Source organism: Alexandromys fortis, unplaced genomic scaffold, assembly GCF_014885135.2.
Source record: "Alexandromys fortis isolate MF-2015 unplaced genomic scaffold, M_Fortis_MF-2015_v1.1 scaffold_1, whole genome shotgun sequence".
In the NCBI taxonomy this organism is placed as follows: domain Eukaryota; kingdom Metazoa; phylum Chordata; class Mammalia; order Rodentia; family Cricetidae; genus Alexandromys; species Alexandromys fortis.
The window spans coordinates 28,182,530-28,196,148 of NW_026067927.1; the positions used below are offsets into that span (position 1 = coordinate 28,182,530).

At 36.2% G+C, this 13,619-nt stretch overlaps 1 protein-coding gene across 2 annotated transcripts in view; it reads right to left on the reverse strand.

Annotated features, from left to right (window-relative positions):
• Window positions 1–13,619, reverse strand: part of Nup153 (nucleoporin 153) — a 47,597-nt gene that overhangs the window by 22,371 nt on the left and 11,607 nt on the right. The window contains exons 3-11 of one of the 2 annotated variants that reach the window (XM_050143558.1): window positions 10,495–10,743; window positions 9,852–9,991; window positions 9,644–9,772; window positions 6,768–6,884; window positions 6,621–6,665; window positions 6,483–6,536; window positions 3,816–3,962; window positions 1,798–1,844; window positions 1,272–1,386 (exon numbers count right to left, since the gene is read on the reverse strand). In XM_050143558.1, coding sequence (XP_049999515.1) covers window positions 1,272–1,386; window positions 1,798–1,844; window positions 3,816–3,962; window positions 6,483–6,536; window positions 6,621–6,665; window positions 6,768–6,884; window positions 9,644–9,772; window positions 9,852–9,991; window positions 10,495–10,743 — 1,043 coding nt within the window. The remainder of the gene's footprint in view (window positions 1–1,271; window positions 1,387–1,797; window positions 1,845–3,815; window positions 3,963–6,482; window positions 6,537–6,620; window positions 6,666–6,767; window positions 6,885–9,643; window positions 9,773–9,851; window positions 9,992–10,494; window positions 10,744–13,619) is intronic. The other variant, XM_050143559.1, reaches the window with a different exon arrangement.

Below are 13,619 nucleotides of genomic sequence, written 5' to 3' on the forward strand. Positions count from 1 at the left end.
ATAGTGGGGTCTGATGCGCTCTTCTGGCATAAAGGCATACATATATAGAGCATTCATACATAAGAAAAAAATAATGAATCTTTTTAAAAAAAAAACTGAGATAAGAACTGTTTCAACTCAAAAGGTAGGAAATGAGCAAACTCCAGTCAACTTAACCAGTCTTCAATTAGTCGCCATCCTCTATATCCAAGCAACACCAAAAATGCAATTATTTTTAAAATTGTATTTCAATTGTGTGTGGGGGTGCCCACACACAGATGCCACAGAGCACATGTGGCAGTTAAAAAAACAACCCACAGAAGTCAGATCTCTTCTTCCACAATGTAGGTACCAGGATGGAACTCAGGTCACCAGACTTAGCAACAGGCACCTCCCACCCACTGAGCAACCTCACCAGTCCAAGAACTTAGCCTTATTTAAAAAATAATCCCATAGGGGAAAAAAAGGAATAAAGAAAAACCTAAATGGCCACAAAACACATCCAAAAGTCTACTCCTTCCCATTAGACAAGAAAATGCAAAATAAAACCCACTGACATTTTATAGCTATCACACCAGCAATGAGTCAAAACAAAACAAAGTGCTAAGAAGAAAAAGGAATAAATAAATAAAAGATCCACCTATGATCATGTGAAGTGTTGTGAAGAGGGATACAGTAAAGTCAAACACATTTAAAGACATGTGCCAACCCCTGCAGTCCAACAATCCCATTCCTAGGTAAATATCCTCCAGACCAAACTGCACATGGCAAAGAAGTGTATAAATATTCACCTTAGCACATACTGGGAATCAGCCCAAATGTACCCTGATGAGAGAATGGATTAATTGTAGTAAATCTGCACAAAGGATAAATAGCAGAGAAATTTAAAACCCATCGTTCCATTAACATGAACTAACACACTTACAGAGAGAGAGAAAAGGCTAACAAAAGTGGATTGAGAAAGAGACAGAGAGAGAGAACGTTAACAAAAGCATGAAGTGTTAATCATATGTACATTTGATAAACAAGCAAAACTGTAAGGCAATGCCCAGAGTCAAATAATTTCAATGGAAATTACCTCACACACACACACACACAAAAAAATGCTATTTCTGTTTTAAGTTATTTTATGCAATTCATGAAGTGGAGGCTCCTAGGTTAAGTTTTGGATAAGCACATCTAAAGGATGGTTTCAATAGTAGATAATTTTCTATCCAAATCTTCCCCTAGCCCCATTTCTGTGGGTCTCGCCTCACTACCACAATTTCAAAGTTTATAAAATATGAGCCTACCTCCTCCTCTGGAGGTTTAGAAGCAGCAAAGCGTGTTCTCTCTCTTCTCATCTTGCCACCTCCAGAAGATAAACCGTTGGCTGCAGGAATACTGAAACTGGGATATGAAAAGCCACTAGCAAATAAAAAGAAAATCAGAACAATTGATATATTATTTAGTCCCAGAAATTGTTAAATGAATATCCAAACACCGGAACAGCTAACAAGACAATCAATGTAGGGCAAAATACACTTTAGACTTTTTCTACATTTATTTTGTTCATGTGTGCAAGCACATGAAAGCACACAATCATTACACACAAAGCTTGTTAGGGCAATGAGGCAGATTTGGGGAGTCAATTCTCTACTTCCACTATGTAGGTTCTAGAGATTGAAAACAGGTTTTCAGGCTTGGTAGTAAGTGCCTTGACCTGCTTAGCCATCTCACTGCCCCCCTAAATATACTTTTTAATTTTCTTAAAGACTGTTGTAAATATGAACCTTACAAAAAAATAAAGAAATCCAGTTGTATATGAAATGCCATTACCTTTCTTGCTCTCTATTTTGTCTTGAAATATTTTTTTCATTTACAGCCTGCAAGAAAAAGAATGTAATGAGGATCTTACTTAAAATTCATTGTTTGCTGGGGTGGGGTAGTAATTAAGATAGGCATGCCTCACACTCAGCATGTGGCTGAGACTAGACTTGAATTTCAGATCCTGTCATCTACACTCACCAACTGCTGGGATTACAGGAATGAATATGCCTGGCTTAAATTTTTCTTTTTTGGTGCAAGGACTGACTCAAAGCCTTAACACATGCAAGACAAATACCTCTACAACTGAAGGCTACATCCATAGCTACAAATTTTCTTAACCTTCTTTATCCTAGAATATGTAAGGCATGCTCTTTGAATGCTAACCAAGAGTTACAACTGTACTATGTATTATAATATGAGTATATATACAAAATGTCATTGATCAAGTATTTAACCAAAACACTAGTACAAAGTTCCCCGTGACCTTAAGAGAGGGGAGGAACACTACTTTCCTTTTTGCTATACTAAATGCACAGATAACTTTATAAAGACAGAATCTCTGAGATGCAAATTCCTTGCACTGAAAAGAACTAAGGCTTCCTGTAGAAATGGCCAGTTACAGGAATAGAGAGCTAGAAATGTACAAGACTCTAATTATGTAAAAAGTAAGGTGCTCAAAAATGATAGGGCATAGTAAAAGAGCACAGGAGTCTATTCAAAGACAGATACAGGGGGACAGAATCATCAAAGTAAACAACTCTAACAAACTATTTTAGACTATTGAAACTAAGAACTCAGTTGATGTAAATCAAATACAGAAAAGAGATTATATAGCAAAGGGTTAACCAATACATGGAGAAAGAACAAAGGAATTAAAGATCTACTACAGTAGAATCAACAAACAGCTTCAGGCAGGAACTCGCAATGACGCTAAAAAGATCAAAAATAGGCACACTATGTCCCACCTGAGCACTAAGAGCCCAGATCTTCTTCAGTGGTTAACCAAGAATAACCAGAATCTAGAACCATCCCAGACAATCGGACACTGCAGGACATTCTACAGTTAACTAACTTCTGCTTTTCAAAAATATTCTAGATTAATGGAGACTACAAATAATAATCTTGGGACATTTTTCTTTTGGGACATCTGTTTAACATCTAAATAAAACCTGCAGATTCGTGTTGCATCAACATTCCTTCTAGGGTTTGAATACGATTACAATCCATTTTATGAAGTAATATTCTGCCTTCTAAAAATAGCAAAATATTTGTGTATACTGTAATTACATAAACCCTGAGAACACAGAAAGTTATTAAAAACTTTAGGAGAGAAATGATGATGAAAATGTTCTAAAATGGAACATAGTGACGGCTCAACACCCTGTGGATATGCTAAAATCACTAAACGATAAACACAAAATAGTTAAATTTATGGTACATAAAACATCTCAAAAAACCCAAAAATAGCATTTGAGCTTTGTTTGGATCTTAGTTTAGAGAAGTAGATATAAAAAAATTTTTAAATATTATTTCCATTTTAAGGTACAGGAGAAATTCAGTCAAAAGATATGACATTTGAAACACCTTTTAGAATTCAGCAACACAAATAAGACAAATAGATAAATAAATCTAATAAAACTTATCTAGGCAATGAATATGTAAAATTTACCCACAAAGATTTAGGATTTGATCAAAAAAGTTATTCTTAAAGGTTTAGCAATTCTAACTCATTAGTTAGGAATCATATAATTACTAGACTATACCAGCAGAGAGGTCTTCTACTTTAAATAACTTTATCTTTATTCACTCCAGCTAATACTAAAAGACTAGTTCAAGAAGAAACAGACTGGTAAAAATTAATAACACAGACAGACATGGTCGTGCACACCTATAATCTAGCACTTAAAAGGTAGAAGCAGTAAAACTGACATGAATGAGGCCAGCCCAGTTATCTTCTGAGTTCCAGCCCAGCATAGCTACATAGCAAGACACTGTCTTAAGAAAACAGAATAAACAAACAAACTCACACTGTTCTTTTTATCTATCCTTTGATTAGTCTTCCTTAAGTCACCAGATGGGGTCAGAGATGGTTTAAAATAGATAGTTCTATTTGTTGCTATGGAAACTGGCTTTGGGGTCATTAGTCTCTGAACAGGGGGATACTGAGAGTCCACCTTATAAGAAAACAGAAATCAAAAATAAACATTTTTATTTATCAGTGGCATATCTAAAAATTATTTCAAAATAACTAATGTGACCTAGAGATTACGTAGAGAAATTAAATAAGCAGATTAAAATAACAAAAAATGATAAACCAAAGGCATTTAATCTATTATTAATACGTAAATATACATATATCTAATTCTAAACTATTTTGCAGGACTGAATTTTACCCCAGATTCAATAGCTTTTCACACACAAGCATACATATACCCACACAAAATGAAACTATACAATATTCAAGACAATTGAACAATTCTAACCTTAGACAAGATGACTGTTAGACATGGCTAAAACTTATTTTATGCATTTCCCCAAACCTCTGTTTCTATTATTTTTTCCATTGAAAATTAAGATGGTTGTTTACAGGGGCTAGAGGGATGCCCCACTAGTTAAAAAGTACTTGCTTCTCCACAGAGGGCTGGCTAGGTTTGGTTCTCAGCACTTACAAGGCAGCTTAAGCCTCCAGTCCCAGGAATGAGGCCCTCTTCTAGCCTCTAAGAGTACCAGGCACATACATGGTGCACACATATACATGCAAAAAACACATTTAAAAAATAACTTTTTAAAAATGATTTATAAATAAGTTATAAAAATTTACAAGTTCCTAAACACATATGCAAATCTTCCTCTCCAAAGTGGTTTATCATTATTTTAAAGAACAAATAAAACCAAAGGGCTTATGTAGGCAGAAGTTTCTGTCCTGCCCTGTCCTGCAGCTGTTCAAACCCAAAGAAACACACAGAGACTTATACTGATACAAACTATTTGGTCTATTAGCTCAGGCTTATTGTTAACTACCTCTTATAACTTAAAAAACCCATAATTCTTATCTATGTTTAGCACATGGCTTGGTACCTTACTCAGTGAAGCATTCTCATCTTGCTTTCCTCTACATGTGGCTGGTGACTACAGACTCAGCCTTTCCTTTTTAAAACCCAGAATTCTCCTAATCTGGTCCCCCCACGTATACTCCTTCCTGCCTGGCTACTGGCCAATCATCATTTTATTAAACCAATATTAGTGACAAACCTTTACAGTGTACAAGCGCATTATCCCACAGCAGGCTTATAATGTGAGTCTAATTGATAAAGCATTTAAGACTTCCAGACTATGACATGACTTAGCTTTGGGGTCTAAGTAACCAAGTGTTTTGCACATACCCCTTTGCTACACTGAAATAAAGTAAAAGTTTTATTGGTTTAAGATAATTATAGTGTCCATAAACTGCCATGCAACACATAGTCCATTCACTTAGCAACAACTGACAACAATGCTGGTTTCCAGGGCAAAGCCTTCGGTAAAGTTCCTATAGCTCTCTCCTTAAATCCTCAACTCAATGAGACAATTTGTTACACATGACACATGACCAATATTGTACTCTGGCTTTTTAATTTCCAGCAACTTATAAACATTTGTAGTACTTTCATTGACAAAAATGGCACAACCCTAAAATTTTACTTTTCAGATTCAAGAGTCCGAAGAATGTTAACATTTTATATTAACAGCATAACAGAGGCTCAAAACAGATCCCTCTTACCTAACTACAAACATCTAAGTAACCCTAGGAATTCAAACACTCTTCCAAAGGGAAAGAAAACTGTAGCTTTCATCTTTTACCATACTCAATAAGAATAATTATAAAGACATAGTAACTCATTTGATCTCCACAAATAATAATTCATATAATGTTAATTTTAGTAATTACTTTCAGAGAGCTTAATGTTATAACAAATTCTTTTATAAGAATCCAGGAATCTATTTTCCTAATAGATTTAAGTGGAGGACACTTAAATAGCTATAAATAAAATACAGGAGACACCTCTCCAACACCATTACTAAGCATTAACCTCCCTCACAATAATTTTAAAAGCTAATTTAATCCCTAGAAACTACACAAAAAGGCACCAAGACTGTTTATTTTATTAACTCCAATATCCTCAACTAGTATTTCAGCTGATGAAAAATATGTACTGAAGCTCTATGATTCACAAGATTTGACATGTTGGATAATAAAATTTCTTCAAAAATGACTATTTCGCCAGGCAGTGGTGGGACTTGCCTATAATCCCAGCACTTGGAGGCAGGGGCAGGTGGATTTCTGAGTTCAAGGCCAGCCTGGTCTACAACACCTAGTTTCCAGGACAGGCTCCAAAGCTACAGAGAAACCCTGTCTCAAAAAACAAAAACAAAACAAAAAAAAATTGCTATTTCAATGAAGGGATAAATTTATTGCACTTTTAATGACTAACATGTGAAATGTTCACTCCTCATTTTATATCGATCTATAAATTAAGAAAAAACTGTAAAGACAGTCATGAACATGAGGAGAGAATATGTTGTTCATCCCGAGGCTGTAAGAAGTTACAATGCCCAGGGTAAAAATAGCTCCTTTTTCAAACACGTTCCTTAGCGACTACTAGTCTATGCACTGTAACTGTAAACAGAGCTGCTGGCGTTTCTGCACAGCTTACCTTTTCTTTTTTGGCCTGAAAAGCTGTGCTGTCTATCCCACTCCTTTCAAGAGGCTGAAAAAAAAATGAAATAGTTTTAGAATAGGTAGGAAACTGAAAAACAACTCTTGTTTCATTAAGATTTAAAAGTTAACGTACAGAATTCAAAGGAGAAGAAACAGCAGATGGAATTCTTTTCGCATCCTGTAACATTACAATACAAAAAGTTAATAAAACTCTAAGACTTTTTCACTAAATTCTAATTCTGCTACATTATTTCATTTCAATATGATTTCAAATTTTTACCGCAAGAGGGCTTGACATTTTCTCTAATGACTGCAATATCCGCCGTGCTGTTGAGCTGGTCACACCGTAGGACTGTGCATTGAGCTGCTTAGCTTTCATCTGTCTTCTAACTGGTGCCTAGAAAATAATATAGTCTGTTACTTGCTGCAACAGACAGTTCAAGGTACATAGTTCATACAATGAAAAAATAAAAACAAAATTGTTATTCAAAATAAAACAAGATTATGGTAATAAGGGCTGTGGAATAACTTTAATAATCCGAAGTGAAAAGACAGCATGTAGCTGGGTACTAGTAGCACACACCTTTAATCCCAGCACTTGGAAGGCAGAGACAGGTGGGTCTCCAAGTTCAAGACCAGCGTTCCAGGACAGCTAGGGCTACACAAGAGAAATCGTGTGTGTGTGTGTGTGTGTGTGTGTGTTTGCACAGGAGTTGGGAGGATTACATGCACTCTTCTAAAGAAAAAATTTTTTATCAATATCTTGACCTACATACCCCATTATTTAAATTTTTTTAAAAATTGACAAATAAGACATCCATAGCACTGATTATTAAACAATATTTAATTAGATTTAAAGTTATGAATCGTTAGTATGTTTCCTAACTCTTACACTGTATGAAAGGAGTAACCAGTAACATCTGAATGTCACTTACAGGGCTGGAGCTGTCATTCGTAGGCAGAGTACTTGCCTGTCAAGCAAGACACTCTATATTTGATCCCTCAGCATATAATAAAATAAAAACAAGCAACCACAAAACCACAAAAACTCACCAAATTTCAATTATAAGTGTTAGAAGTCTATACTGAGAAAGATTCTAAGGATATGTAGCATATTTCTATGTTTGCCCTCTCCAAAAGCATCCATGTAGTCTCTCCTATCTTTAAAGTGTATCATAAAATTAAAACGTTACACCAATATATGAATAAGACTTGTACAGGAATTTCTTTCACATCCTATATAGAGTTACCATAAAAGCCTTGAATGTATTGTATCACTTGATTTACACATAAGTATTCATGCCATTTGTTAGCTATAAACAATCTTTGTGTGTGGGGGGGTGTTTGTTTTCTGTTTCTTGAGTTTAATCTTTAGACTAAATGTAATCACATTGCAAAACCAATGTCAATTTTTTGAAATTTTTATCAATTTTTATGAAATTCAAAGAACCACAGAAAACCAAGTGCTCTCCTATAGCTGAGCAGAAGTGAGTCTTATATGTTCGCGGCCCTCAGTTTAATCCCCAGAACCAAAAGAACCTAGCAAAGCCAACGCAGGCTTGTATTGAAACAAATTAAAAACCAGGCATTGCCAATTTCAAAACTTCCTCTCTATCCACAGCTATCACAAAGGAAGTACCTACCAGTCTAAAGACAGACAATGGGATATGCAGAAAAACACAAGTCCCAAACGATCCCCCACTCAAAAGTTACCACAACGGAGAAAGGACGAGTCTTCAACAAATGGTACTTACAACAAATGCTCAAATGTAAATCAAATCAACATTGATGCACACATCATACATACCAGACACAAATCAACTCAAAATAAGACAGACCCAAATTAAAGCCTTTAAAAAAAAAAAAAAACTATGAAATTTTTAAAATAAAACCACTGTGACATTGGGTTATATATAGATAACTTATAAAAGATACCAAAAACATAATAGAAAATATATATACATTAACTAGTTATCACCTGTAAAACACACCCCATAAAAACAAACAAAAATATCTCATACACACAAAAAATAAGTTCTCCTCATTCATCAAGAACACAACACAGCCAGGCGATGGTGGCGCACGCCTTTAATCCCAGCACTCGGGAGGAAGAGGCAGGCGGATCTCTGTGAGTTCGAGGCCAGCCTGGTCTACAAGAGCTAGTTCCAGGACAGGCTCCAAAGCCACAGAGAAACCCTGTCTCGAAAAACCCAAAAAAAAAAAAAAAAGAACACAACACAAGGGCTGGAGAGAGATTCAACAGTTAAGAGCACTGATTCTTCTTCCAGAGGACCCAAGTTCAATTCCTAGCACCAACATGGCAGTTCACAACTGTCTGTAACTCCAATTCCAGGGGATCTGGTATGTTTATACCAACATATAAAATAAAATTAATTATTTAAGAAAAAGAACACAATACAATTTAAAAATGAGCAACATTTGTAAAAGTAAAAAAAAAAAAATACTCCTAAAACATAAACACTTACAAAAAAAAACTGACAATTCTACCTGTAAAGCAAGGACACAATACAACTGCTGTAATATTACAAGAAGCAAGCAGGTACTAACACACCAGAAAACATCTGTCTTGTTTATTATGTACTTAATCATATGATGAACAATCTACCATATGTCTAAGGGAAATGAAAAATGAATGTTAAAACTGGGAATATAAACTACAGCTTACTACCAGCATAAAAAGGAACCAAGGTGTTCAATCTAAGCCAGACTGATGCCAATGAACTATATCAGCCCATGTATGACTAAGTTCATTTAACATTCTGAAAAAGCCCTAAATACAGAAAAACTGGTAAGGGGCTATCAGAGAATGACTGTGAAAGCTGACTGAAAATGGTTTTCTACATTTGGATAGCAGTAGTGACAACACTTTTTATCACAACTCTAATAAGCTAATATTAAGGCAAATTTTATCATGTGCATTTTTATCTCGTTTTAAAGAGTGGAATTGTTATACTTCCTAAAACATGCACCAATCTAATATTCTGTATGTTCAGTTCAATTAAAATGTTCTCATACTCCAAATTATTTAAAGTAACATCCACAGTTCTACCATTAGTAAAAATTCAAGTCTTTTGGGTATTAGTAGTCAGTGTCTGGTAATGGGAAAGTTTATCACCACCCTCCCCTCACACGAACCTGGTAAGGCGTATTTCGCACTTTGTTCTGTCTTACAGCGGCAGCTGCCCCACCGTATGTTGTTTTGCCAGGATAGAAAGGAGAGTCTCCAAGCTGACTTGTTTTAAGAACTGAAGAATTCCCAAGTGACTGCACAGAAACACAGTGACAAATTATAAGCAAAAATACTAAAAACTTTGTGATTATAGACAACAAAGTTAGTACTCACGGTGGAAAGTGTTCCAAAGGCAGACAAGTTGAATGCTGGTTTTTTGGAGCTGGTGGCAGTATGATGTGAGAGTGAATGAGAACGCTCTGCTTCAGGGGACCACAGCGGTGGCAGGGAAGTACTCTTTGAAACAGCTATATCTAAAACAAATATTTGTAATTTGAAGTAACCACCAATTTTAAGACCGTAAGCCTAGAATTTTATTAAAAAAATTAAAATTAAAACTAAAATTAAAGGAGGGCCAGAAAGATGGGTCAGCAATTAAGAACATGTATTCCTCATGCAGAGGACCTGGAGCTAATTCTCAGCACCTCCAACAACCACCTGGAATTCCAATACCAAGAAATCTGATGGCCTCCTCTGGCTCACAAAAACTCTTATAGGCAAACATGTATACATATATTAAAAAGAAATCTTAAAACAAAACAAAAACAAACGCCTAAACTAGGAGGATTGTGGTGCACTCCTTTAATCCTAGCACTGGGCAGGCAGATGCAGGTGAATCTCTCAGTTCAAGGACCTACAGAGCAAGGCCATGGTTACACGGTGAGACCCTTTCTCCAAAAATAAAAATAAAAAATAAAAATCAACATATAAAATGTATCCCTACTGACTACTACTTACTATCCAGTATCAAGAATACCTTTATCAGAAGCTCTTGAAGAAAAACCACTGGTAGTTGAGATGTTATCATCATCATGCTGAGAGGTAGAATCTTTAATTTCTTTGACGAGGGAAAATCCAGAACTGCCAATTGGGAATGCAGAGGACGTGGAAGGCTGACAATGCAACGCAGGAGATTCCAACATGGAGAAATTCAGATGGCTCCGATGAAGAGAAGGCCTTGTTAACACATCTGGATAATTTGAGGCAGTACTGGTTGTCGAAGGTTCTTTAAAAGAATAATAACATTACAAATAAAACTGAGAAAAGACACTGCACTAGTCCATTATTTACCACATTTGCACAATTAATGTCAGTCTGGACTTCAAAGCAAGTAACATACTTTATTAGTAAGATAAGATGTCATCACTCGGGATGTGATATGTGAAAACTGAAACACAACTATGTTTTCTCCAGCTGGCTAAACCTATTCACAACTTTTACATTTCTTGAGTGGACTACCTTTACAACATAATACAATTCAATGGCTAATCTTTAGTCCAACTAGGATACAACATCATTTAGGATACACGAGTCAAGTGTTTAGCTTCATTGTTTTCAAAAAAGCTAGTGTTTATTATGACTGAAAATAATTTCTTAACCTAACTCTTATTTTCCTCACAAATGAGATGTCACTTTCATGCTCTCTGATTTCAAGAGGCTTCCCTCTTCTCTGTGACACTGTCAAGACTTTTCTGAACTTGCCCTGCGTTTTTAAATTTTAAACACTGCGCTTTTATTACTCCCCATAGAATTATTCACCTCCCAATTTCACTTTATTCTTCTTTTCCAGAATTTCTCTTAACCATCTTCCAGTATATCTTCAAGAACTATAGGATCATATTTCAAGTTCCAAAGGAAGATTCCCCTTAGAATGGAGTTAAGTAGGGCCAAACTAGCTCTTCTAATATAAACATGTACAGAACTAGAGAAAACATAAACAACTATTTTCAAACCATAGAAGAAAACAGCACAAGAAAAATTAAGGGCAATGGGACAGCTCAGTTGGTAAAGCATTTATCTAGCTCACAAGGACTCAAATCCCAGCATAAAAACAGAGCATAGTGGCAAACACCTGTAATACCTACACTTGGGAGGTTCAGAATTCAAGGTCAAACTTGGTCTTTAAGATCAGCCTGGGATACCTGAGACCCAGAACTGAAGTTCAAGTTGGAACACACGCCAGGTGGTGAGAGAGGGATGGGGAATGCTGTTCTATCAGCTTTGTAAGATGAAAAAGTTCCAAGACAGTGTCTGCAAACAAGGTCTATATACTTAAAACAAGGCCTAAAATAATAAAATTCATGTTTTAACATTAAGAACTTTACCACAATTCAAAAAAATCTTTCTCTAAAAATCAAGGTATACCAGACATGGCAATTAAGAATTCTCCAAAGGTGAAAAGCACATCAAGAAAAAGAAAGGTTGTTTCTTAAAGTTTTCTCCTTTTTTTGTATTTTTTTTTTTTATTTTTACATCTAATACAGTGCTGACGCCCATTGTGAAGAGCTTGCCTAGAATAGATGAAAAGTACTTGGTTAAATCCCCAGCATCAGAGACACAAAACAATCCAGCAGAACACCTCAACTGATTTAAATATAATCTGTTACAAAACATGTTAAGAGAAACATTAGCTGAAACTTAGGAATTAATTGGTATTGGCATTTAAACATCACAGAACTTGTCTAGCATAAGCAATACCCAACACAACATAAAACATGTAAAAATTACTGGGCATGCATTGGGAGGCAGAGGCAGAAAGAAGGACTAAATGAGTTCAAGGTCAGCCTGGTATACAAAGTGAGTTCTAGGGCAGCTAAGGCTACACAGAGAAACCATCTTGAAACAAAAACGAAAAAGAAAATCTAAAAATTAAACAAGATGGGGATGTAGCTTAGTAATGAAGCATTTGTCTAGCATACATAAGGCTCTGGATTCAGCCAACAGGAAAGCCAAAACACACACGCACACACAAAGGTTATAAATATTTCAACTTCTCTATGACTGTATTCATACACACATTTATTACGTTCAAGTCTGTATGTGCACACACACACACCATATTCCACTTGTGGAGTCAGAGGAAAACTTCTAGGAGTCAGTTCCCTCCTTCTACCATTGTGTCCTGGAGATTTAACTCTGGATTAGTAGGCAAGTGCCTTAATCCACTGAGCCATCTCATCTGCCCTGAAATGTGTCCTAGGTAGGTACAGGTACTCTAATTATTGTGACTCATCCTAGCAGGTATTGCTTTTTAGCCACCCCATTCTCTGATCCTTGCATTCATTTATCCTATAGGTAAAAGTGACAGGACCATTTCTAGCAGTTATCTACTAAATCGTTTATGTGGAAGTTTTATTGCTTACAGATGGCTCCTTCCACTCCACACCAAGTAGCAAAAGGCATAGGATGAGACAACCCTATGATTTACAGATTCACATCAGCCATCAATGCTGTGTTTCTAAGACAACTATAAATCATGACAGTATAAATCAGGCAGTTGTCCACAAGTACAATTCATTACTTACTCACTTATTAGACATGCCACTATGGGGTTCTCCGTAACCTAACTCTCACTTAACACTTATATTCTTGAGGTTTTCACTAACCTAGTAGAGATGAAATCTCAAGAACCAACATTGGGTAGATGGCTCGAGTGGTTAACTGTACTTGATGGAGGAAGGTCATTGGCTAATTATAATAAACCAACTGCTTGGCCTCATAGCTTAGAACATAGATGGGAGGAGTAAACAGAATAGAATTCTGGGCAGAAGAGGAAGTGAGGTCAGACTCTGCTCTGCTCCCAGAGAGACTCGACAGCTCTGCTTTGGAGCAAAGACGCCATGCTTGCCATGCTCCGCTCTCCCGATAGCTCTGCTCTCTGAGGCACACGCGATGAAGCTCCAACCCAACATGGACATAGGTTAGAATCTTCCCGGTAAGCGCACCTTGGGGTGCTTACACACATTATTAGAAATGGGTTAGAACAATATGTAAGAGCTAGCCAATAAGAAGCTAGAGTTCATGGGCCAAGCAGTTCTTAAATGAATACAGTTTGTGTGTTGTTATTTCGGGCATGAGCTAGCCAAGCGGCCGGGGTGTTGG